This window comes from Staurois parvus, unplaced genomic scaffold (assembly GCF_062004578.1).
Source record: "Staurois parvus isolate SC_StPar_1 unplaced genomic scaffold, SC_StPar_1.0 ptg000132l, whole genome shotgun sequence".
Lineage (NCBI taxonomy): Eukaryota > Metazoa > Chordata > Amphibia > Anura > Ranidae > Staurois > Staurois parvus.
This window is the reverse complement of record NW_028317928.1, coordinates 3,914,173-3,940,270: the sequence shown is the minus strand read 5'-3', so window position 1 is coordinate 3,940,270 and position 26,098 is coordinate 3,914,173. Positions and strand designations below refer to the sequence as shown.

Here is a 26,098-nt window from a genome sequence, read left to right as displayed (position 1 = left end):
TATACATGGAGATCATATCCCCCCTTAATCTCCTCTTCTCAAGAGAGAATACATTCAGTTCCTCTAATCTTTCCTCATAGCTGATCTTTGAGGTTTGGTTGTCCTTCTCTGTACTTTCTCCAGTTCCCCAACGTTCTTTTTGTGAATTGGTGCACAAAACTGAATTGCATATTCTAGATGAGGTAATGGGTCTGACATCAACACTGAGTCCACGCATTCGACGCTGACCAGAAAAGACAGCTCGTGTTTTTTTTATTAGAAGGTGTATATTCAGTCGCATAAAAGGCTACTAATGAAGGGAACTAAGTTTCATGAAACACGTTGAGAATTATGACGAATCGAAATGATTGAATGCGTCAACCGGAGCCAGACAAACTTTATTCGTGTATATCTTTGTTTTTATTGGATGATGTATACTCAAACATTTTGATTCATAATTCTCGATGCGTTTTGTGAAACATAGTTCTGTTCATCAGGATCCATTTATTACAATATACATCATCCAAGAAAGCACATGTGCTCTTTTCTGGTCACTGGCGAAGGTGTTGATGTCAGACCTATGATACACAACCAGCTGTTTCTTGACCCCCTGATGTGTACCCCCAGGGCGTGATTCTCTGCCCTTTCCACAGCTCCTGGGTCAGAGTTTCTGACAGGTTATTTGTCGCTACACCCGTGGTCTGACAAACTTTCTTCCTGTATACTTTTGTTTTTATTGGATGGTGAATATTTGATCGGCAACATCTCCTGATGGAGTGAGGGTTCACGAAACGTGCAGTGAATTATGACATTGTTTAGCCATCTTTCTTGTGTTTACAATTTCATGGCACAGTGATCTTTGTACATGTTTTGCCGATGAATGTATTCCTATTATGTGTGTGGACTTTGCATACAAATTCAGATGGGTTTTAGTAATTTTTTCTATGTTCTGAAAAATTATTACAGGTACTTATATAGCGCCATCAATTTATGCAGCGCTTTACATATATATTGTACATTCACATCGGTCCCTAACCCTCAAGGGGCGTACAATCTAGGGTCCCTAACTCACATTCATACATACACATACTAGGGCCAATTTAGACAGGAGCCGATTAACCTACCAACATGTCTTTGGAGTAAAAATGATATGGTTTTAAATATTGGACTGTTTGCATGAAGTTCCACTTAAAAAGTCCAATGGACACTTTGTGTGTGTGGGAGACTCTACTAAGTTTTAGCCAAAAGTGGTTGTAAATCTCAGAATCAAAGAATATCACTCTATAGTGTGTACTTGTCTCAGTCCAGAGCACTGAGTGTCATTTCTGTCTGCTGCTTTGTTCCTCTGCTATCAGCATATATCACTTCTGATGAGTTTTCCTGACACCAAAAGAAAAATGGTGACAGGGGAGGGCACATTCTGTGATTGACAGCCTCAGCTCTGTTCCTGTGTGAAGGGGGGTGTGTCTCTTTCCTCCAATCAACTCTTAGAGCTCTCCGCCCCCTGCTTTTCAGAGCTAAGAGATCTTGTGTAAATTCTGCATTCTGAATGGATGTAGGGGAAAAACGGTTGCAGGTAGACAGGTACAACGTATGTGGAAGGATTTCTTTCATCTCTGGAGGCCAGTCACGTCACTGGCTATATGTAAGGGCTTACAACCACTCTACGTTCTACATTGACTGCAAACCTACGTCTAAAAATCTCATGAAACCATCCTTCTCACAAAAACACCCCCTGATGTAGCTTAGCCCACAAATGAAAGTTCGGTTTGAAAGATTTCTTCAATCTTCTTCTTTCACCTTGATCACCAGGTCTGGATACACCAAGTTGGTGTAGTTGGCCTGGTGAAATTTTTGATGTTCGATGAGCTGGCTTTCATAGAGGAAGGCGGTTCCACATTCGGTGCAATTAAACAGTTGCATCTGCCTGTGCTCTAGCATGTGCTTCTGACAGTCCTCCATGAGGCTGAAATATCGGCCGCATTGCGAGCAGACGTAATGACTGTTGTGGATTCTCTCATGGAGCCGAAGGGTGGACTTGTGCGCAAACTCCTTCCCGCAGACCAGACACACGTTGCGGTTGTCCATTTGGTGAAGCTTCTCGTGTTTGATGAGGCTGTGTTTGAGGCCAAATTGCTTCCCGCACTCCACGCACTCGTACTGCTTCTTCTTCAAATTCAACCCATAATGGTTGTTGAGACAAACCTGGGACGCGAACGTCTTTCCACAACCCGTGCAAGCAAAGGGCCGCTCTCCCGTGTGTCTCATGAAATGAAGGAGGAGAGCTTTCATTTTTGAGAATTTTTTGCCGCATTCAGAACAAGTGAGGTCTTTGTTGCTTTGGTGCACCCTTTGATAGTGACTGCTGAGACTGCCAAATCGCTTGAAAGTTCGTTCGCATTTGATGCAACGGAAGGGCCTCTCGTTGACCACCGGTTTCTCCTTCAGGAAAGGCTTGAAAGGACATTGGTCGCCGGGGTCTCGAATCCTGTCCTCACCCTGGACAGCCTGCGATGGCTCACAAGACGATGGGTCAGACATTCTTCTGGTCACAGTCAGACCGGCCATGGTGAGGTGGATGGGAGTGGTGATCATTTTCAAGCGTTCGTAGAAGCGCTGAATATTATAACGTTGACCGAAGAAATTCTGGCTTGTAGGGCCGTCTATCAGAAACAAGAGCAAAGGTTACCAGTAATACAATGGGTAGGCTAGGTTCACATCTTCGTGTTCCTGCAGGACGCGTTTTACGTGGGCATCAGAGCCCATTCATTTGAATGGACTCACGTTCCCCGGGACACGCAGCGAAGAAGTCACTGCACTTCTTTGGAAAACGCAGCCCGCACGGGAACCTCAGTTCCCAGTACGGTTGCCATTTCCAGTGCGGGCGGCGTGCCATTAGAATTAATGGCACCCGCCCACAGGCCCGCATTCCTCTGTGCGGGTGGTGCAGCGGATCTTTGTGCGGATCTGCAGCAGCACCACCCGCACAGATGTGAACCAAGCCTAAGTGACCAAAGATCAGCAATTACCTAAAACACATTTGAGTTACTCATGAGAAGGGATGGTTTAGTACAAATGATTCAAACACAAGGCCTCTGGGCCGAATCCAGTCCACCAGGCCATTTCATGTAACCCTTGCATCTCTCCTGCATCTGCAGCACCCCCCTCGTCTCAGCCCCCAACAGTCAGCAGCAGAGAGGAGGACAGAACTCCTCCTCCAAAACCTGTGCTTTTCCATGCAGCTGTGGAGAGATTCGCCTCCTTTTTGGAAAGTAGACCGTCCAAGGTGCTTAGTAAGAGGCATGGCGAGTTTTTTGAAGTTGTAATTTTTTGAAGAAATTAAGAATTTAAATTAAAAAAAAAATGTTCACAATTTTTTTAAAATACGGTCACCACTGCAGTAGTGTCATCACATAACAGGTGTGAAAGTGATTAGGGACACTGATTGGTGACAGTATGTAAAAAAAAAGAATAATAATTAGGGATGCATCGAAATTTCGTCCACCGAAACATATCGGCCGAAAATAGCCCGATAGGAAAAATTTAGCCGATACAGGAGACTGTGTGTACTGCAGATGTGGGGGAGGGGGGAATGGCTGAGAAAGGCAAAAGAGGAGCAGTGTATACAGTGATTGGCTGTCACTATATGTCAGTGCTGGTTTTTAAATGTAATTACAGGCTTTGTTTTTCTTTGCTATAGTTCACAAAATTAGCTGTCACTTTCCCTGAGCTAAAAGAAACAAAGTTTCCTTTTAGCTTATTTCGCCAAGTTAAAAGAATCAAAATTTACTTTTAGTTTATTTCCAGAGTTAAAAGAAACAAAGTTTCCTTTTAGTTTATTTCCGAGTTAAAAGAAACAAAGTTTCCTTTTAGTTTATTTCCCAAGATAAAAGAAACAAAGTTTCCTTTTAGTTTATTTCCCCGAGTTAAAAGAATCAAAGTTTCCTTTTAGTTTATTTCCCTGAGTTAAAAGAAACAAAGTTTCTTTTTAGTTTATTTCCCCAAGTTAAAAGAATCAAAGTTTCCTTTTAGTTTATTTCCAGAGATAAAAGAAACAAAGTTTCCTTTTAATTTATTTCCCGTGATAAAAGAAACAAACTTTCCTTTAGCTCTGGGGAAAGTGACAGCTAATTCTGTGATCTATAGTGAAGAAAAAAAAAAAGCCAGCACTGACATATAGGGGTTTATTTACTAAAGCTGGAGAGTCCAAAATCAGACTCCCTTCTGCATAGAAACCAATCAGCTTCCAGGTTTCATTGCCAAAGCTTCATTGAACAAGCTGAGGTTAGAAGCTGATTGGTTTCTATGCAGAAGGGAGTCTGATTTTGGACTCTCCAGCTTTAGTAAATAAACCCCATAGTGACAGCCAGTGAGGGAGCCTCTCTTTATACACTGCCCCTCTCCTGCCTCCTCCTTGCACACACTGCCTCCACCCCCTCTCCCCTACAAAGAGGACCTGTCGCTCATATGCTATCACATAGGGGACTATTGGTCCTCTATGTGATAGCAATAAAATCATAAGTAAAAAAAAAATAAAAATAATATACATGAAAGTATAAAAAAAAGAAATTGGAACCTCCCCACCCCCACATATGCAGACGTTTCAGTTTCGGTTTTCGGCCACATGCATTCTGAATTTTCGGTATCGGTTTTGGCACCAGAATTTTCATTTCGGTGCACCACTAATAATAATAAATAATGTTTTATTACATTTTTCAAACTTTTTTTAAACAATGATTTCTTTTTTCACTATTTTTTTTTACTTTTATCAGAGTAGTTCAGTGTCACCATACTGTACTACTCTGGGGGAGGGGGGGAGATCAGGGATTTTTTTTTTACACTGTGCTTGCTGTTACAGCGATCATCACTGACAACAAATGTTTGAACTGTCATGAACAGATTTAATTCATAACAACTGTGCTTCTTCTAGTGATGCTGTGATTGTCCTACGGCTATCACATTATACAGAGTGCTGTGATTGGCCCAGGTACCATGTGATAGCTGTGCTCTAATCAGAACATCACTATAGGAATCACAGCTGTTATGAAATTCATTCATAACAGCTTTGTTGACATGCGATCACATGATCCCCCAGCTCCTCAATGCAGCCGGATACCAGGAACCATAATGTGTTGTGTCCTGTGGACACAAAGGTTGCGGGAGCAGCACACTGCATGTCCCGGGGGTGCGACGTTGCTCAGCCAGGCCGTGCCGCATGTCCACAGTAAAAGTACCATGGAGGGCAGCAAGTGGTTAAGGCCCCTTTCACACGTGAATTTCGAACAGGTCCGCCTGTCAGTTTTTCAGGTAGACCTGATCAGAAGACCTGTGGAGCTCTTTAGATAGGCAGATGTAAACATACTTGCGTCCACTTACACTTGCCTACCCCTGGCAACAGGTCCAAAAAAAAAAGAAAAAAAAGGAAAAGGATTGTGGCAGCTGCACCACGGTGGAAGACAGTACTTGTAGTTCATTCATTCACAGAACTCTGTGAATGAAGGACACTGCTGCGTGGGAGGAGCCCCGCACAATTACGCTGTTTTTCAAATGTGACAGCGGGTGTGGGGAGAGGAATGTCCATCCACTTTTACAGGGAAGTGGTGAAGGGGACTGCTCCAACGGTGTGACATGTAACATGTTACAAAAGGTGAACTTAGCCTTTACCAGGATTGGAAATTTGGATACCAGGCAATGCCCAGAGCCCACTACTGACCTCTGCTGTCAGAGTCAGGGAACTGCTTGTGATTGGTCTCCGGTAGGCTCCTTATGCAGGGCTCTTCTCCTCTCTCAATCTTTGATATTACCGGGGGTGTTACACTGATCTTCCCTGTATAAAAAAAAAACAAAAACAGAATGGCTTTCAATAGGCAATCATTCTATCACAGAACAGGTAAGTCTCTCCCAAATCCCAGCTGTTTATGGCCAGAAGAAGGCAAGATAACCCCACTGTGGCAATTGCAGCCACCTTTGCTTCACGGGATGGGGGGGTGGAAATGGATTGGGGGGGGGAATTAATGGATTGGGGGGCGGGAGGCTTGATCTACACAAAGAGAACTGCCTTGGCCTGAAACATTTGTAACAGAACGACAGCACTGAAGTACAGGGCCCTGGAAGTGTGTTATAATCTATCCCTCAGTCCCTTGGAGCCCCCTAGGTACAAGGGGATTCCACTGATGTCTATCTCAAGATCACCTTCCAGGTCTCTAAGGGTATGAAATCATCAGCTTCCTTGCACAGAAGTTCCGTTGTACTCACCTCTGGGGCCTTAGGCAGGGGATACAGTCCACCAGCACTCTTGGAAGTGTCAAATGCCAAGAGGCTCATTGACGTTTCAACTGTGGAATCTAGAGAAGGCAGGAGACACAAGCCACCAAGGAGGTGCGTATTTGCTGTTTTTTCTCCAGGGAGCTGACTGTTTTATATCTTTAGAGGTCTGACAGGGTCTCTTTAAGCTCACCCTATCCTCATGGTACGTCCTGCCCCTGTCTTTCAGCAGTCGAATGTAAGGACTCCGGTGGGCAATAGAAGCTCTGCCATTTGACAGATGAACAGAGAAGGAGTTTAGTACCAGGGGGAGAAAGTGTACATGTTTTTAGACATCACCATCTGTATAATATCTAGGTAATCAATTTATAATTTAGTGAGCGCCCAAGACCAGCAACACTAAGGGGCTGATTTACTAAAACTGGTGCAGCTGTACATAGCAGTCGGGGCTGGGACAAGGGGTGGGCAGGAGGGTCAGCTGCCCCGGGCGCAGAGAAGCAAAGAATAGATGCAGGGTGGTACATCCATTCTATGGCATGTATTAACAGTGGGGGAGGGGGTCCCTCTGGATCCTTACCCTTGGCACTGGATAAACCTGTCCCGGTACTGATGGTAGCCAATCAGCTTCTAACTTCACCTTGTTTAATTCGGGTAATAAAAACTGGAAGCTGATTGGCTTCTATGCGGAGCTGCACCAGATTTTTCACTCTCCAGTTTTAGTAAATCAACCCCTAAGTGTTACAGGTTTTCTAAAAAAAGCAGGATCTGTTTGCCTTCAGACTCTCTTCATCTAACTGGAAATCCAGAGGCTGTGTCTAAACAGAAGAGGCGGGGAGTGGGAGGAGTCACCTGTGTGTACAAATTGTATGCTGTGTGTGACATTTCTCAACACAGCAGCAAAGGATACACAGGTCAACATTTTAGCCCCAAACATATATATATATATATATATATATAAAAGAATATATACACTATATTGACGAAAGTATTGGCCCCGCCCTCCCAATCATGTGATTCAGGATTTCCACTCCCCTCCATGGCCACAGGTGTATAAAATCAAGTACCTAGGCATGCAGACTGCTCCTACAAACATTGGTGAAAGAATGGGTCGCTCTCAGGAGCTCAGTGACTCCAAGCGTGGTCCCGTGATAGGTGACCACCTGTGCAATAAGTCCATCCGTGACATTTCCTGGCTACTAAATATTCCACGCTCAACTGTTAGTGGGATTATAACAAAGTGGAAGCAACTGGGAACAACAGCCACTCAGCCACCAAGTGGTAGGCCATGTCACATGATAGAGCGGGGTCAGCGCATGCTGAAGCGCACAGTGCGCAGAAGTCACCAACTGTCTGCAGAGTCAATAGCTAAAGACCTCCAAACTTGGTGTGGCCTTCAGATTAGCACAACAACAGTGCGTAGAGAGCTTCATGGAATAAGTTCCCATGGCTGAGCAGCTGCATCCAAGCCTTACATCACCAAGTGCAATGCAAAGGGTCGGATGCCGTGGTGTAAAGCACGCCGCCACTGGACTCTACAGCAGTGGAGACGTTTTCTCTGGAGTGACCAATCACGCTTCTCTGTCTGGCAACCTGATGGGCGTGACTGGGTTTGGTGGTTGCCAGGAGAATGGTACTTGCCTGACTGCATTGTGCCAAGTGTAAAGTTTGGTGAAGGGGGGGTTATAGTGTGGGGTTGTTTTCCAGGGGTTGGGCTTGGCCCCCTAGTTCCAGTGAAGGGAACTCTTAAGGCGTCAGCATACCAAGACATTTTGTACAATTTCATGCTCCCAACTTTGTGGGAAGAGTTTGGGGATGGCCCCTTCCTGTTCCAACATGACTGCGCACCAATGCACAAAGCAAGGTCCATAAAGACATGGAGGAGCCAGTTTGGGGTGGAGGAACTTGACTGGCCTGCACAGAGTCCCGACCTCAACCCCATAGAACACCTTTGGGATGAATTAGAGCGGAGACTGCGAGCCAGGCCTCCTCCCCCGACATCAGTGCCTGACCTGACAAATGTGCTTCTGGAAGAATGGTCAAACCTTCCCATAGACACCCTCCTAAACCTTGTGGACGGCCTTCCCAGAAGAGCTGAATCTGTTATAGATGCAGAGGGCGGGGCCAACTCAATATTGAACCCTACAGACTAAGACTGGGAGGCCATTAAAGGTCATATGTGTGGAAAGGCAGGCCGACCAATACTGCGGGCAATATAGTGTGTGTGTATGTGTATGTATATATATATATATATATATATAAATATATATGAGACAATAGCATTGTCAGTTTGTAAATGCAGTGACAGGGGGAGAGCCAGTTTTGGCAGTGAAAGGGTGGCCTTTGCTTACAAATGGGAGGAGTCTGCAGTCATTCAGCGCTCCTGATGATGTGTGTCCAGGCCTGTCTGGCCCTACTGAACGCTAACCAGAATTGAATGCCATTAGGACAGCATCTAGGATGTGAGACTGGGCTTCAACAGGCGGAAAGTCTGCCTGCACTAAACTGCATGACCAGCAGCCAGGCGTCAGCAACCTTACTTTTCTAATTTTGCACTGGAACTTTAGTAAGAAAATGAAGTCAGAAATCACTTTGGACTGGCCCTTTCTGAAGGTATAGCTATGTAAATTATTTTTTTAAAAAAGGGCCTATACTGTTTAAAATTCAGTAAGACGCGGTCTCATCCTGCTCTGCACAGCCTCAGTTGTTCTGTATTCTACGCACTGTGCCGATAATCAGTCACTAAAGGCTGATCTGCTGACAGCCTAAAGATTGCTGCTGAGGGAGGAAAAAAAAACAGGAATGACACAGGTTTTGCCATAGAGAGACAGATTAAAGTGAGAGGAAAAAATAAGCAGGTGCGGTGACAGGTCAAACTCTGCTGCCTGGGAGAAACAAAAAAGTTAAAGTGTTACTAAACCCACAACAGTACAATCAGTCTGTAGATGCAGTAAAGCATGCTTGTTATACTCACTGTGGAACCTAAGGGGTTAATCCTCTGCATTGAGTAAAAAACTGTTTGATCATGTCTTCTTTGATCCTCCCCTTCTTCTACTGTCCCCAATCCATCTGCTGATGGAGCTCAAGGAGTCACTCTGCACATGCTTAGTTTAGTGTGTATTGCTAGAGAGGTTTTTTTGTCTGTGGGAGGGTGCATTTGATCAGCACAGGGCCAATCAGCAAAATACAGACAGAGGGTCAGGGGTCCTGCAGGCTGGGTTTAGTAACACTTTAAACTTACAAGAATAGTATCTTATCGTATCTCTCTGAAACTCTCTCCTTGGCAGTATGAACTTTAGAACTGAAAAGCTTCTGCAGCCTTCCTCCTAGCTGAGCCAAGACATACAATCAAGGCTTGAAATGTACATACAGTAATTTAATTGAAGAAAGTGGCATATAGTTTTTGAGACCAAACAGAGAGGCACAGTTTTCGGTAAGGAAGTGACTGCTCTGGGCTTCAACAAAATGGCAGCCTCCAGCATGAAGAAACAGGAGAAACGCTGGAGGCAATTTACAGCACACACTAACTTTGGTAGCAGAATGACTGATGTGGAATGTATGCTCCTTGCTAAAGAACATTAATTGTTATCACACTGTTATGGGTAACATTCTGCTTTAAGCATTAAAGTGGTTATAAACCCTCATATATACCCAGTGAAGTGACTGGCCTCTGGTAATACAGGGATTAAACAACACCTCCTACATAAGTTGTACCTGTTTATCTGCAGTATTCTCTTCTCTACATCCACTCAAACTCCAAAGTTTATAAAGCTTGCCTGAGCTTCCAGAAAGCAGGGGGCAGGGAGCTGAAGCTATTACACACTGCAGAGCTCAGTGAGGAGAGTTCTGAGAGCTGGTCGGAGGGAAGGGACACCCCCCACCCCCTCACACAGCTCAGAGGGACAGAGCTGAGGCTGTCAATCACAGGCTGTGTGCTCCCCGTCACCATTTTTCTCTTGGTATCAGAAAAACTTGTCAGAAGTGATTCATACTTAGGATGAGGATCGAGGCAGCAATAACACTCTGGATTGAGTGGAACGCACAGTTAACCCTTTGAACGCACAGCACAGCTATGCAAAGCAGTGTGCTTACAGTGAAGCACAAACGCAGCACACATTGTGAAACGGCACACAGCACACAGTTAACCCTTTGATCACCCCTCACATTAATCCCTTCCTGCACAGTACCATTAATACAGTGTCAGTGCCGTTTTTTTAGCACAGATCACTGGATTGGAGTTACTGGGGATGTCAGTGACACCAAGTTAGTTCCCCTCAGTGTCAGAATGCCCACTGCAGTCCGGCTAAAAGCCACTGATTGCCGCCATTACTAGCAGGGAAAACAAAAATCCCAGAATCTATACCACCATTTGTAAACGCTATAACTTTCACGTAAACCAATTAATTTTCATGTATTGGGATTTTTTTTTTAGCAAACACATGGAGCAGAATACATTTTGATCTAAATTTATGACGAAATTAGATTTTTTTACAATTTTTTTACTGGACCTGTATAATAGCAAAAAGTCCAAAATATTGTTTTTTTCTCAAAATTGTCAGTCAAAATAAAAACCGCACAAGCGATCAAATACCACCGAAAGAAAGCTCAGTTCGTGGGAAAAAAAGGATGTAAATTTAATTTGGGTACGGCATTGCATGACCGTGCAACTGTCAGTTAAAGTAACGCAGTGCCGTAATGCAAAAAATTACCTGGTTGGGAAGGGGGGGGGGAAATCCTCAGGAGGGCGGGGGTTTAAGGAACTGGGAAATATGGAGGTACAGTGTCTGTCTTTGGGAAACATCAAACAAAATGTGAAGATCTGGGTGGGACATTTTGACCTATAACATGTGACTACTTTACCTACAGCCATGAGGTTCCAGTAATTGTCCATCGTCACCTTCTTATAAAGCTTCCTCTCTTTGTCATTTAAACACGCCCACTCCTCTTCCGTGAAATAAACCGCTATGTCATCAAAGTGTGGGTGTTCCTAAGGAGAGACCAGATTACTGGGAGACTCTTGTCTAAGATTGCCCAAAGAGAAAAAAAAAATCTTTCACATTCATGGACTACATCTTATTTATTCTAAAGGGCATGACTTCATTTTTCAGAGCCTATAAATATTACTATGTGTGGTCACTGCTCCGCCCCTGTGCCCCCTATAGATATCTTCAATTTCCAAGACCACAGCTTGGTGGTCTATGAATTTTGCACATTCTGAGGATGGAAAAAACAAGGGATGCGCAGTTATATCGTCCGCAGAAAATAGGGTGATCGCCATTTTGCTGATAAAAACAAAAAGTGCCGAAAATGGCAAACTGCATCCTCTACCCACATGGAAGAAAAATATATATGAATTATATTTGAAAAATATTCTTCCCAAATATATTGACATATATGTGAAATGCTACAAGTTTGGCCACATTCAACATATTTCAATAAATATATATATAGAGAGAGAGAGAGAGAGAGAGAGCGAGCGTTTTTATATATTACAAAATACATGAAAAATATTTGTAAAAATATATATATTTTTTAATATATTCTTCAGATTTTTTTTTAACATATAAAAAAGTCATTTTAACATATATTTTTACATATATTTGTAAATGCATTCCAAAGTTTTTTTAAAGACATACAATATATTTGAAATGTATTTTAAAAATATTCTTCGTATATTTTGTAAGACGCATTTCAACATGCAGTATATATATACAGTTGCAAGAAAAAGTATGTGAACCCCTTGGGATTACATGGAGTTTTGCATGAATTGGGCATAAAATGTGCTCTGAATGTCATCTAAGTCACAACCATAGAAGAACACAGTCTGCTGAACATAATACTACACAAACATTAGATGTTGCCATGGTTTAATTGCACATAACATGTAAACATTCACAGTGCAGGGAGGAAAAAGTATGTGAGGCCCTAGCTTAATGACTTCTCCCAGAGCTAATTGCAGCCAGGAGTGAGCCAACCTTGACTCCAATCAGTGTGATGATATTGGATGTGTTGCTGACAGCTGTCCTGCCCTTAAAAAACACACACCTGTTTTGGGTTTACTGGTTTCAAGAAGCACTGTCTGATGTGAACCATGCCTCGCAGAAAAGAGCTCTCAGAAGACCTACCATCAAGAATTGTTGACTTGCATGAAGCTGGAAAGGGTTACAAAAGTATCTCCAAAAGCCTTGATGTTCATGTGTCCACGGTAAGACAGACTGTCTACAAATGGAGAAAGTTTAGCACTGTTGCTACTCTCCCTAGGCGTGGTCGTCCTGTAAAAATGACTGCAAGAGCACAGCGCAGAATGCTGCATGAGGTAAAGAAGAATCCCAGAGTGTCAGCTAAAGACCTACAGAAATCTCTGGCACATGCTAACATTTTTGTTGACACATCTACAATAAGGAAAACATTAAACAAGAATGGAGTACATGGGAGGACACCACGGAGGAAGCCATTGCTGTCCAAAAAGAATATTGCAGCACGTTTGAAGTTTGCAAAAGAGCACCTGGATGTTCCACAGCACTACTGGCAAAATATAATGTGGACAGATGAAACCAAGATTGAGTTGTTTGGGAAGAACACACAACCCTATGTGTGGAGAAAAAAAAGCGCAGCACACCGACATCAAAACCTCATCCCCACTGTGAAACATGGCGGAGGGAGCATCATGGTTTGGGGCTGCTTTGCTGCCTCAGGGCCTGGACGGATTGTTGTCATTGGGAAAATGAATTCCAGAGTTTATCAGGACATTTTGCAGGAAAACGTACGACCATCTGTCCGCCAACTGAAGCTCCGCAGAGGATGGGGGATGCAACAGGACAATGACCCAAAGCATACAAGTAATTCAACAAAACAATGGCTGCAACAGCACAGAATACGCCTTCTGGAGTGGCCCAGTCAGAGTCCTGACCTCAACCCGATTGAAATGCTGTGGCATGACCTTAAGAGAGCGATTCACACCAGACATCCCAAGAATATTGCTACACTGAAACAGTTTTGTGAAGAGGAGTGGTCCAAAATGACTCCAGATTGTTGTGCAGGTCTGATCTGCAACTACAGGAAATGTTTGGTTGAGGTTATTGCTGCCAAAGGAGGGTCAACCAGTTATTAAGTCCAAAGGTTCACATACTTTTTCCTCCCTGCACTGTGAATGTTTACATGTTATGTGCAATTAAACCATGGCAACATCTAATGTTTGTGTAGTATTATGTTCAGCAGACTGTGTTCTTCTATTGTTGTGACTTAGATGACGTTCAGAGCACATTTTATGCCCAATTTATGCAAAACTCCACGTAATCCCAAGGGGTTCACATACTTTTTCTTGCAACTGTATATATATATATATATATATATATATATTGAGAGAGAGAGATACACTGCATGTTGAAATGCGTATGTGTATATATATATATATATATATTGAAATATATTCTGAAGTATATTGAATACGGCCAAAATTGTAGCATTTCAAATATGTCAATATATTTGGGAAGAATATTTCAAATATATTTTTCTTTCCTGTGGGTAAGTTTCAATGCAAAATCGTGTCCCATTGACTTCAATACAAGAAACACCCCCTAGTGACTTCAAGGCAAAAACACATCCCCTAGACTTCAATGCAAAATTGCATCCCATAGATCTCAATGCAAAAAATCCCCCTAGTGACTTACCGTATTTTTTGCTACATAAGACGCACTTTTTTTCCCCCCAAAAAGGGGGGAAAATGTCTGTGTGTCTTATGGAGCGAATATGGAGCGGCCGGTCCGGTATTTCCACCACCGCCGTGTCAGAATACCGGGCCGGCCGCTCAGCTCTGCAGCAGGACGTTACCTGTTCCTCGGTCCAGTGCTGTGCAGTCTTCTTTAGTGTGGGCTCTCGGCTTGACAGCCGGGTACCCAGTGCGCATGCGCGAGAAGCGCTGCACTTTGTGAATGGTATGGCGTCTTCTGGGACACATGGCAGGTCCCAGAAGATGCAGGACCAATCACAAAGTGCAGAGCTTCTCGTGAAAGCACTGGGCACCCGGCTGTCAGCTCCGCGGAAGTGGGAGCGGGTATCTGTCAAATTCAGGTACCCGCTCCCCCTCCCTCCCCAAAGGTCAGCAGTCTCTGGTCACCTCCTCTACTATGTCCCCAGTCTCTGGTCATCTCCTGTACTATGTTTGCAGTCTCTGGTCATCTCCTGTACTGTGTCCGCAGTCTCTAGTCATCTCCTGTACTGTGTCCGCAGTCTCTGGTCATCCCCTGTACTGTCCGCAGTCCCTGGTCATCTTCTGTACTGTGTCCGCAGTCTCTGGTCATCTCCTGTACTGTGTCCGCAGTCTCTGGTCATCTCCTGTACTGTGTCCGCAGTCTCTGGTCATCTCCTGTACTGTGTCCGCAGTCTCTGGTCATCTCCTGTACTGTGTCCGCAGTCTCTGGTCATCTCCTGTACTGTGTCCGCAGTCTCTGGTCATCTCCTGTACTGTGTCCGCAGTCTCTGGTCATCTCCTGTACTGTGTCCGCAGTCTCTGGTCAACTCCTGTACTGTGTCTGCTGTCTCTGGTCATCTCCTGTACTATGTCCGCAGTCTCTGGTCATCTCCTGTACTATGTCCGCAGTCTCTGGTCATCTCCTATACTATGTCTGCAGTCCATTGGTTCAGAATATTTTTTTTCTTGTTTTCTGCCTCTAAAACCTAGGTGCGTCTTACGGTCAGATGCGTCTTATGGAGCGAAAAATACGGTAAATGCGAGATCACATCCCATAGGCTTCAATGCAAAATTTTGTCTAATAGACTTCAACGCAAAAGCACCTCCTATAGACTTCAATGCAAAAACGCCCCTTAGTGACTTTAATGCAAACTCACATCCCATAGACTTCAATGCAAAAATGCTTCCTAGGGACTTCAATGCAAAATCACGTCCCACAGACATCAATGCAAAAATCGCATCCTATATACTTCAATGCAAAATCGTGTCCCATAGACTTCACTGTAAAATCACGTCTCATTGGCATCAATGCAAAAACGCTAGGGGGTAAATTCAATGAAAAAACGCCAGCTACATTAATTAAAAGAGAAGTGTGGACTTTTTTTCCCCCAATTATGCTTACCTAGCTGGATCAATCCGAAGCTGCATCTGTCCCCTGCCGGATCTAAGTGTGAGAGCTCAAAGATCACATGACCGCTGAGTTCTTACTGCCGCTCTGAGCAAAGAGCGTGGATTGTCAGTCACCGCTCTCTGCTCTGCTCCTCCCCCCACGCTCACTGGAGCGTTGGGCTGTGGAGGGAGTGGCTGGCTCAGGCTCTCAGCCGCTCACTGAAAGGCTGAGCCATGTTCCGTTCCAGACTCTGGGGTGGATCTTTGAAGTCGGAATCTTTCCCCAGCCTGGACCAGTTGAATGACGTCAGCTGACAGTGGGCTTCATTTCGCTGTCAGTTGAAAACGGGTCACAGGAGTGTAGATCAAACTGAACCCCTGTGATCCACAGAAGTGGATTTTAAGTTTAATTTTTTTTTTCACTTAGGTAGACTCTCTGGCACAGAAGACACCCCAACTATCCGCTTGATTTAAAAGTTCAGAATGGAATTTTTATAAAAATTGAGATGTTCATATTTTCCTGCCATCGTTCTATTAGTTGAGAAAGGCGTACTTACAACCTCATAAGGTCTATGTATCCACGTCTCAACTCCTATGTTTAATGCTTGATTACTGTCCCTGTGAAAAGTTCCAGAAAAAAACAAGCTGACGTTCTCCGGTTCAGGGTCTTGGACAATTTCGACTTTGTAGGGACGAAAGTCTCTGCACTTCCGAAAACCAATTTGTCCAGGCCAGAAGGCTTCCTCAGACTGTGTGGAACATTCCTGGTAGGTCGGCATTTCAGGCTCCCCATAAATGTTCTCAGGAAACTGAACTGCTTGACTTTTATTCTTTATTGCGATTTTTGCTTGCGTCCCAATGCTTTTGCTCATCTTGGTTGTGTTAGTGCAAGCATGCTTCATTTTTATGAGACTGAAGGCTGAGCATGCAACGTCGGCGTGCTTGGAGGTGTCTTGCTGACATTTAGATCCCTTCTTTGTTAAGGAATGTTTGTTCTTTTTGGTTAAAGCATTTTCTTGGGGAGCCAAAGTGTGGAGTCCACCAGCGTGCCCCAAAGATGGTTGGAATAGGCTTGACTGATGTGCTTGGGTACCAAAATGAATCAAATTGGTAGGTTCTGCATAACGTCCGCTTGCTTGGATTGTGAGCGGCTTGAAGTCAACCAACTCTTCAAGTCCATGATCTGTTTTCATTTTGGCACGGGCCTGGGAAATTTCAGTTTGTATTGGAACAGAACTTGTAACTTGGGCAAAGGAAGATTGAAGCCTACCAATATCGGCAATGTTGGGCTGAAATCTTCCAATCTGGCTTAAGAGTGGCATTGCTCCACTGTTCTGAACTACAGAGGGATAAAATGTTTTTTGTGTTCTGGGCTGAATTTTGCTGGTCTTAGTCTTTACTATTCCCAGGCAACTTGTAGGACCCACCTGGATTGAAGAAGTCACATGGCCACCAACCTGGACAGTTCTTGGTTGAGCTCTACCAGCCTGGGTTAAGGGAGGCACAACACCACCAGTCTGGACAGTCCTTGGTTGAGCTCTACCAGCCTGGGTTAAGAGAGGCATAGCACCACCAGTCTGGATAGTCCTTGGTTGAGCTCTACCAGCCTGGGTTAAGAGAGGCATAGCACCACCAGTCTGGATAGTCCTTGGTTGAGCTCTACCAGCCTGGGTTAAGGGAGGCATAGCACCACCAGTCTGAATAGTCCTTGGTTGAGCTCTACCAGCCTGGGTTACGAAAGGCATAGCACCACCAGTCTGGATAGTTCTTGGTTGAGCTCTACCAGCTGGGGTTAAGGTAGGCATAGCACCACCAGTCTGGGTTATAACTGACTGAACTTTATCCTCAACTACAGACTCAATCTTAATCTTGGAAGCACGAATCTGCAAAGTTGCAGATTGTCCTGGAGCTGTCTGTCCACCTTGAACCAATGAAGACTGCAGCCCATCAACGTGGACTCTGGTGTCAAGTGGACTAATGGACTGAGGTGGTTTAAACCTTAGCTCATTGGCCTGGACTGTTTGTGGCTGAACACCATGGCCAAGCTGTATAGTAGCAGGCTGAAGACCACGCATCTGGACAATGTTGGGCTGAACTCTTCCACTTTGGTTAAGGAGAGGTTTACTTCCACTGATCTGACTGATAGCTGGTTGAACACCACCTACTTGAAGAAGCCCTTCCTGGGATATGCCAGTCTGTAATAAGGAAGCATCAGGTCCACCAACTGGTACCAAATTAAGTCCAAGACCCTGCAGTGGAGACATTGGTTCCCCTGTGGTCAATATCAGGAAAGACTGACCACCGACTTGCAAGATGGATGCTTGCTGCCCCGCTCCTAGAGGCAATGATGGATTGTTTATGGTTGATGAATGGTTAGTGCTTTGTGACTGAGATGCGTTGTTTCCCTTACGTTGATCCATTGTTCATTTAATCTGTTGGAAATAAAATATTCCACTAATCAGTGTTTGGTAACCAGACCTTTTCTACAAACTTACCAGAGATCTCATTTACAGAAAGTAAAGCAAAAAGATCTAAAAGCCTCTGCCCACAGAAAGGGACAGCGTCTCTAAAAATAATTTTAAAAAAATAGTCAAAGCATCTAAACAAATTGGAGTTAATGATCTGTAGTGCCTTTTCTCTACCACATGACAAAACATATAACAATGGACGCTAACCAACATTCCTATCACGTACCTGGTGATGGAGGCCAATGGAGAGAGGGCTTCCCTTGCGGCTAAGTTCCGGACTCCCCTGAGAGTGGGACAGCGGGAGTCAGGCCCAAAGTTGCACAGGTCGCCTGTAGGAGTGCTGGTTGGTAGTCCACTCAGAAGCACAGCTGGTGCACGGAGACAGGTCTGCAGACAGGAGGCGCCTGTGCGTGGTATACAAGCCCTTCCAGGATTTAGATGTTTACTGGATAGTCGGTTTAAGCTAGGTACCAGGTGGAAATCAGAGCGGACGTAGTCAGATGGGGTAGCCCAGGTCATACACAGAGGAGTGAGAGAGAGAGTATCCGTAAGCCAAGCCGAAGTCAGATCAGGGGTAAAGCAGAATAGACAGGTCCAGGAGCAAGCCGAGTCGGTAACAGGAAATCACGGGTCAGAATCACAGAAAACAGGGCACAGGGAGCTAGAGATCATCCAGCAACTTGAGGAAGTGATGAGCCTCCTTATAAAGGCAGTTTGGCACGAGACTGAGGCTGATGTGTCCTTTTGTGGCCATGCAGAGTACTGGCAGAAATGCCAGATCTTCCAGAACCTCTGCCGCGGACAGGACTGTGACAATTCCATTGCAGAACTAGGAGCGCACAGCTGTGCGTGCTCCTAGGTTTACAGTGCTCAGAATGCCCCCCCCCCCCAAGGTTGGTCTTGGGCTCCCCATAGGGACAGCTGCCCACAGAGGAGATGGAGGAACATCCATTCCCTGATCTCCTCTGTGATGAATGATCAAAGAAGCAAGATTTCACCAGTTTCAGTGCTGTCATTCCCTGGCTGTTAGGCCTCATTTACACATGCTTTAACCTCTTCCTGTCCAGCCCATGCCAATAAATGCACTGACGAAAAAAACTGACAAAGCGGGTGGATGTTTCTAAACGCCCCCCCCGCATACATTGCCTGTGCGCGCTCCCTGGGAGAGCACGGCACCGTGATCGGTGCCCGCTGTGTCCTCCCATACAGATCTGTGCGAGGTCCCGATCATCTGATCACTGATTGGCCAATCACTGATCACATAAATAGTAGTAAACAAGATGTCACTTCCTGACATCATTGCTTACTACGTGAAATCTGTGAATGATCACAAAGGTCACATGGTACAAGGCTATTCACAACAGCCTTGTACCATGTGACAAGCTATGACCAATCACAGCTCACACAGTATTTCTCAATGGCTGCAGGAATGCAGCCAGAGAAGGAGAAATGATTGCTTTTACAGCCTTTATGGGTATAAAAGCAATCAGTGTAAAAAAAGAAAAAAAAATCTTCGTCACCCCCCACAAGTAGTACAGTGTCACTATGGTGACACTGTAATGCTAGAGTGACAGAGTGTTAATAAAAAAAAAACAAAAAAACATAATAATATAAAAAAAAATTGTGAAAAATAATAATATTATAATTTTTGGTTATAAACTAATTTGTTTTTTTTTTCTAAAAAGATAAATACATTTTGGCCAATATTTATGAAGAGATTATTTATTTGCAAAATTTTATAAGAAAAACACTTTTTTTTCACAATGTTTGGACTTTTTCATTTATATAGCAAAAAAATAAAAATCCCAGTGGTGAATAAATACCACCAAAATAAAGTTTTATCTGTCTCACAAAAATGCTAAAACATTCATATGGGTACAGTGTTGCATGACTGCGCAATTGTCATTCAAAGTGTGATAGCGCTGAAAGCTGAAAATTGACCTGGGCAGGAAGGGGGTGAAAGTGTCCGGACTTGAAGTGGTTAAAATGTGGCATTGGACACGCTTTTTTAAAGCACTCTGAATGCCAATCTAAGCCCGTGACTAAATAAAATGCTAAGCTTACAGTTCTGTTTACACGATGCGTTCGCTTTGCTTTAAAATTATACTTCATGTCGCTTTCTTGGTACTTCAAAGAGTCTCCAAAGCCCCCATAGAAGTCTATGACAACGCTCGCTTACAGCACCTGCAACTTTTGAGAGGCTTTATTCAGCTTTAGCGTCGCTTTGTTTTGGAGGTATTGCAGGTATGAGATATCCCAGGATGCACTGGGAAGCAAACCTGAAAAGCACTCATCAGCAGTCACTTCTGGTTCATGTGTCAAATTACATCACAAACCTAATATCCAAGTACCATCCAACACGCACACTCCGCTCCTCACAAGACCTCCTTCTCTCTAGTTCCCTGGTCTCCTTCTCCCATGCCCGCATCCAGGATTTCTCCAGGGTGTCACCCATCCTCTGGAACTCCCTGCCCCAACCCATCACACTATCACCTACTCTCCTCTCTTTTAGGCGCACCCTGAAAACCCACTTCTTTAGGGAAGCCTACCCCACCCCTTGCTAATTTCCAACCTCCTCCACTCTTCCTACCACTCCATCCCCCACAGCTATCTCCTCCTGTACCACTATCCCTTCCCTCCTAGATTGTAAGCTCGAAAGAGTAGGGCCCTCGAACCGCTCGAGTATCGCATTGTATTGGTATTGTACTGTCGCATGTTCTGTCTCCCTTTACAATGTACAGCGCTGAGCGAACTGTTGGTGCTTTATAAATACTGTATAATAATAATAATAATGTGTATATATTCTGGAAGTGTCTGGTGCAGACGTCATTTCTGGTGTGCAGAGTGGAGCAGCAGGAAGGTGAGCGGGGTCTGAACTACAATAGAGCAACTAGCAGAAGGAACACGTGGTGTGCAACATGGGAACGCTATAGCGGAAGGTGAGCGGGGACTGGAGGGAGAGGACTGAGCAGTGCAGGATCAGCAGAGCTGGGGGACCACAACAGGAGAAACTAGCAATGTCAAAGATGGTATGCAATGTGGTAGCTATATAGCGGGAGATGAGCAAAGACCAGAGCGGAAGGAGGATTAGCTGAGCTTGGGGTTACTACTGAGTGGGGGACCAGTAGAGCTGGTGGTTATAACTGAGTGGAGGATCAGCAGAGATGGGGGTTACTACTGAGTGGGGGATCAGCAGAGATGGGGTTAACTACTGAGTGGGAGATCAGCAGAGCTGGGGGTGAGTACTCAGCAGGGGATCAGCGAAGGTGGGGGTTTTACTGAGTGGTGAATAAGCAGAGCTGGGGGTTACTACTGAGTAGGGGACCAGCAGAGCTGGGGGATACTACTGAGTGGGGGATCAGCAGAGATGGGGGTTAATACTGAGTGGGGGATCAGCAGAGATGGGGGTTACTACTGAGTGGGGGATCAGGAGAGCTGTGGGTTACTACTCAGCAGGGGATCAGCGAAGGTGGGGGTTTTACTGAGTGAGGGATAAGCAGAGCTGGGGGTTACTACTGAGTGTACTACTGAGTGGGGGACCAGTAGAGCTGGGAGTTACTACTGAGATGAGGACCAGCAGAGCTCAGGGTTACTACCGAGTGGGGGACCAGTAGAGATGGAGGTTACTACTCAACAGGGGATCAGCAAAGGTGGGGGTTTTACTGAGTGGGGGACAAGCAGAGCTGGGGGTACTACTGAGTGGGGGATCAGCTGAGGTGGGGGTTACTACTGAGGGACCAGCAGATCTGGGGGTTACTACTAAGTAGGGGATCAGTAGAGATGGTTGTAACTACTGAGTGGGGCACCAGCAGAGCTGGGAGTTACTACTGAGCGTGGGATCACCGATGGTGGGGGTTTTACTGAGTTGGGGATCAGTAGAGCTTGGGGTACTACTTAGTGGGGGATCAGCAGAGCTGGGGGCTACTACTAAACAGGGGACCAGCAGAGTTGGGGTTACTACTGTGCGGGGGATCAGCAAAAGTGGGGGTACTAGTGAGCGGAGGATCAGCAGAGTTGGGGTTTACTACTGAGTGGGGGATCAGCGAAGCTGGGGGTACTACTGAGCAAGGAATCTGCTGAACAGGGTACTAATAAGTTGAGGATCTGCTGAATGAAGGTAACAATGAGCTAGGGATCTGCTGAGTGGGGGTACTACTGCGCCAGGGTTCTACTGGGCCCCTTTAAAACAATTCGAAAAACAACACACACAGGGCATTTTCCAAGCTTCATTAAAGCTTCAAAAACGCATCACAAAAACATCAAAACATATTAAAAAAAAGCATTTTGAAGCTGTAGGCACCTTAATTTGTGTTAAAATCAAAACACATGTAACTGAGCCCTAACAGTCAGGGAAGCAGCTGATCATACATTATCCATGTTTTAAATAAACTAGCGTGCATATCATGCTGGAGCATGAAAACATCAACTCAGCGGCATGAAAGGGGGGGCGGTGTCCTCAAAAAGGTCCAGGACTTCCTCTGAGATCAAGCCCCCTGGTGCGTGGGGCGAAACGCTTCAGCGGCCTGCCATCTCCTAGGGCTTATCTCTATTATTTCTATCCAGTTTACTGTGTTCCAGCAGCATAGCTTCGGAAGCTCCACACTGGACTCAGACCCTGTAAGTGTCCAGTTGATGCAGGTACTATGCCCGTCCTTCCCCTCCTCCTGCCCAATCACAGAAGCCTTTGTATTGTGTTCACAAAATACAAAGGCTTCTGTGAATGGGCAGCAGAGGGAAGGGGCGGGAATAGCTGCTCTGTGCGCTTCTTTCACAATGTGGAGTGTATCTTCTGGCAGAGTCATAAAATTCTCTGATATAAATGGCAATACGCCCATACACAGGCAGCTATGAGATCCTAACTCATGGCCTGCCTGTATCTTTTCATACAGAAAAAATAAATAAATAAATTGCTGATTTTTACACGTAGGAAAGGATTTGTCCTGGTGGGGCTGAAGTGGTTCAATGCATTTATGTAATTTTTTTTTTTTTGCGCTGGGTACCATTCGATATATAAAAAGGCAGCAACTACCATTTTATTCTCCAGGGCCTCTGCTTTCCGACTATATATACCATGTTTGATGGTTATGTCATTTTCTAGTGGAAAAAAAAAATCAAATGCTGATTTTAATGTCTATATAAAAAATGTCAATATTGCCCTGGGCAATAGGTGGTTAATAAATACCCCTTTTTTTTAATTATTATTATTATTAGCTAGAAAAAAGAACAAAAATGTAAAAAAAATTAAAATCATAGTAGTACTTAGTTGGGGATCAGTCCGTCAAGCCTTGTAATGTACAGAGTTTCTGAGCTGTCTCCTCCCCCTTTCTCAGTAGAGTGAGTCTTTTCCTCACCCTTCCAGTGGGGGGTGGAGCTGGGAACACTCTACATGACCTGTTTCCATGGTGCTCTTTACCTGTAAAAAAATGCTGATTTTAATGTCTATTGGAAAAATTTCAAAATTGCCCAAGGCAACAGGTGGTTAATAAATACCCCAATTTATTTTTAATTATTATAAGCTAAAAAAAAGAAAAAAAAAATTTTAGCGTAGTTAACTGCTTAGTTGGGGGTCAGTCCGTCAAGCCTTGTAAAGTACAGAGAGGGTCAGAGTTGTCTCCTCCCACTTTCTCAGCAGAGTGAGTCTTTTCCTCACCCCTCCAGTGGGGGGCGGAGCTGGGAAAACTCTACATGACCTGTTTCCATGGTGATCTTTACCTGTGTCCCATGCTGGGATGACACAGAGGTGCAGCGATATTCATTTACTCACCTTTGCCACACAAGATACAAAATGGCAACAACCACTATTTTATTTTCCAGGGCCTCTGCTCTTAGAATATATGTATCTTGTTTGATGGTTATAAGTAATTTTCTAGTGGGGGGGGGGGGAATGCTGATTTTAATGTCTATATGAAAAATGTCAAAATTGCCCAGGGCAACAGGTGGTTAATAAATACCCCTATTATTATTATAAGCTAGAAAAAAGAACAAAAATGTAGAAACATTTTTTTTTAGCATAGTAAAGTACTTAGTTGGGGGTCAGTCCATCAAGCCTTGTAATGTACAGAGGGTCGAAGCTGTCTCCTCCCCCTTTCTCAGCAGAGTGAGTCTTTTCCTCACCCCTCCAGTGGGGGGTGGAGCTGGGAACACTCTACATGACCTGTTTCCATGGTGATCTTTACCTGTGTCCTATGCTGGGATGACACAAAGGTGCAGCACTATTCATTTACTCACCTTTGCCACACAAGATGAAAAATGGCAACAACCACCATTTTATTAATATTATTATAAGCTAGAAAAAAGAACAAAAATTTAAAAAAAAAATACTTTTTTTAGCGTAGTAAAGTATTTAGTTGGGGGTCAGTCCGTCAAGTCTTGTAATGTAAAGAGGGTCGGAGCTGTCTCCTCCCCCTTTCTCAGCAGAGTGAGTCTTTTCCTCACCCCTCCAGTGGGGGGTGGAGCTGGGAACACTCTACAAGACCTGTTTCCATGGTGCTCTTTACCTGTAAAAAAAAATGCTGATTTTAATGTCTATATGAAAAATGTCAAAATTGCCCTGGGCAACAGGTGGTTAATAAATACCCTGATTTTTTTATTATTATTATAAGCTAGAAAAAAGAACAAAGATTTAAAACATTTTTTTAGCATAGTAAAGTATTTGGGGATCAGTCCGTCAAGCCTTGTAATGTACAGAGAGGGTCGGAGCTGTCTCCTCCCACTTTCTCAGCAGAGTGAGTCTTTTCCTCACCCCTCCAGTGGGGGGCGGAGCTGGGAACACTTTACATGACCTGTTTCCATGGTGATCTTTACCTATGTCCCATGCTGGGATGACGCAGAGGTGCAAAGCTATTCATTTACTCACCTTTGCCACACAAGAAAAAAAATGGCAACAACCACCATTTTATTCTCCAGGGCTTCTGCTTTCAGAATATATATATCGCGTTTGATGGTTATAAGTCATTTTCTAGCGGAAAAAAATAAAATAAAATGCTGATTTTAATGTCTATATGAAAAATGTCAATATTGACCTGGGCAACAGGTGGTTAATAAATACCCCAATTATTTTATTATTATAAGCTAGAAGAAAGAACATAAATATAAAAAAAAATAATTTTTTAGCGTAGTAAAGTACTTTGGGATTTGTCCATCAAGCCTTATAAAGTAGATAGAGTATCGGCGCTGTCTCCTCCCCCTTTCTCAGCAGAGTGAATCTTTTCCTCACCCCTCCAGTGGGGGGCGGAGCTGGGAACACTCTACATGACCTGTTTCCATGGCGATCTTTACCCATGTCCCCTCCTGCGATGACACAGGGGTGCAGCGCTATTCATTTTACTCACCTTTGCCACACAAGTCACATGACCAATGGCTCCACAATTTGATCACATGGTGGCGGGATCTTTGATGTATCTGGATTCTGATCATGTGACCAGGAGCCTAGGCACACAGTGACATCACCGCCTGTCTCAGAAGGGTTTTTAGGACTTTCTAGGGTCGCCAGCTCTAGTTATAACATGGCCCCCCACCCCTGGGATCAGAGTGAGAACTGCAACAATGCTCCGAAGCACGCCGGTCTACCTCATGTGCTGGAGACAGAAATCTGGTTTTACCCAATCAGAACACTGCATTCCATCACTGACCACATGAGGTTCAACGTCAGTACCGGGCTGGGGGAGGAGGGCACTGAACACCCAGAGGGACTACAACTCCCAGCATTCCCTGCCTCTCTCCAGCACAGGAGGGCAGTCTGGGACATGCAGTCCTTCTAACAGCTCGGCTGTCTGCCAGTCCACACGTTTTACCTGAACAGAAGAAAGGACCAACCGGGCGATGCATTTACAGTCCACTCACCAGGGGGGGATTACCGGCCTCTGCGGGCTCCTGTCAACGGTTCACACCTGCAACCGTAGCGCCCCCGCGCGCACCGGAAGTGCCTCTGCTGCCATTTAGGCGCGGAGCGGGGAGTTGCGGCCCAAGACGTCGCAGCTAGGAAGTGGTGGAGCCGCCATCTTGATTGTGGGCACTGCTGGCTAAGCTGAATGGTTTAGAGAAGGGTTAAGTATATTGTATTGGATCGGAATGTGGTAATAATAATAATAATTAAAAAAAAATATTAATAATAATATGACTTAATAGCAATCATATATTAGAAATAACATGAGTTATATAGTAATAATAATAATTATTATAAGTCTTATTATTATTAATATGACTTAATAGCAATCATATATTAGAAATAATGACATGAGTTATATAATAATAATACTATCAGTCATTTAATAGTAATAATCATTATTATTATAAGTCATGTTATTATTAT

The 26,098-nt window shown here is 44.4% G+C and overlaps 1 protein-coding gene across 2 annotated transcripts; it reads right to left on the bottom strand.

The window, feature by feature from the left end:
- Positions 1-728: 728 nt before the first annotated feature.
- On the bottom strand, positions 729-25,730 carry LOC149466192 (uncharacterized). 2 transcript variants are annotated; one of them, XM_089672737.1, is made up of 5 exons: positions 25,630-25,730; positions 15,877-17,751; positions 11,101-11,227; positions 5,693-5,806; positions 729-2,642 (listed from the first exon to the last, which is right to left on the bottom strand). In XM_089672737.1, exons 2-5 carry the CDS (start codon positions 17,737-17,739, stop codon positions 1,762-1,764), a joined length of 2,985 nt encoding a protein of 994 aa, XP_089528863.1. In that variant the 5' UTR covers positions 17,740-17,751; positions 25,630-25,730; the 3' UTR covers positions 729-1,761. The 2 variants fall into 2 exon arrangements, with proteins under 2 accessions (XP_089528863.1, XP_089528864.1); XM_089672738.1 differs by lacking the exon at positions 25,630-25,730 and adding an exon at positions 25,119-25,349.
- Positions 25,731-26,098: the final 368 nt, after the last annotated feature.

Excerpts from the sequence above, each read along its gene's own strand:
- LOC149466192 (XM_089672737.1), bottom strand. The coding sequence starts at position 17,739 with ATGGATCAACGTAAGGGAAACAACGCATCTCAGTCACAAAGCACTAAC. Across the intron at positions 5,807-11,100 it reads CTGGAACCTCATGGCTGTAG|GGAAGATCAGTGTAACACCC; the intron begins GTAAAGTAGTCA and ends TTTTTTATACAG. Across the intron at positions 2,643-5,692 it reads CCCTGACTCTGACAGCAGAG|ACGGCCCTACAAGCCAGAAT; the intron begins GTCAGTAGTGGG and ends TGTTTCTGATAG.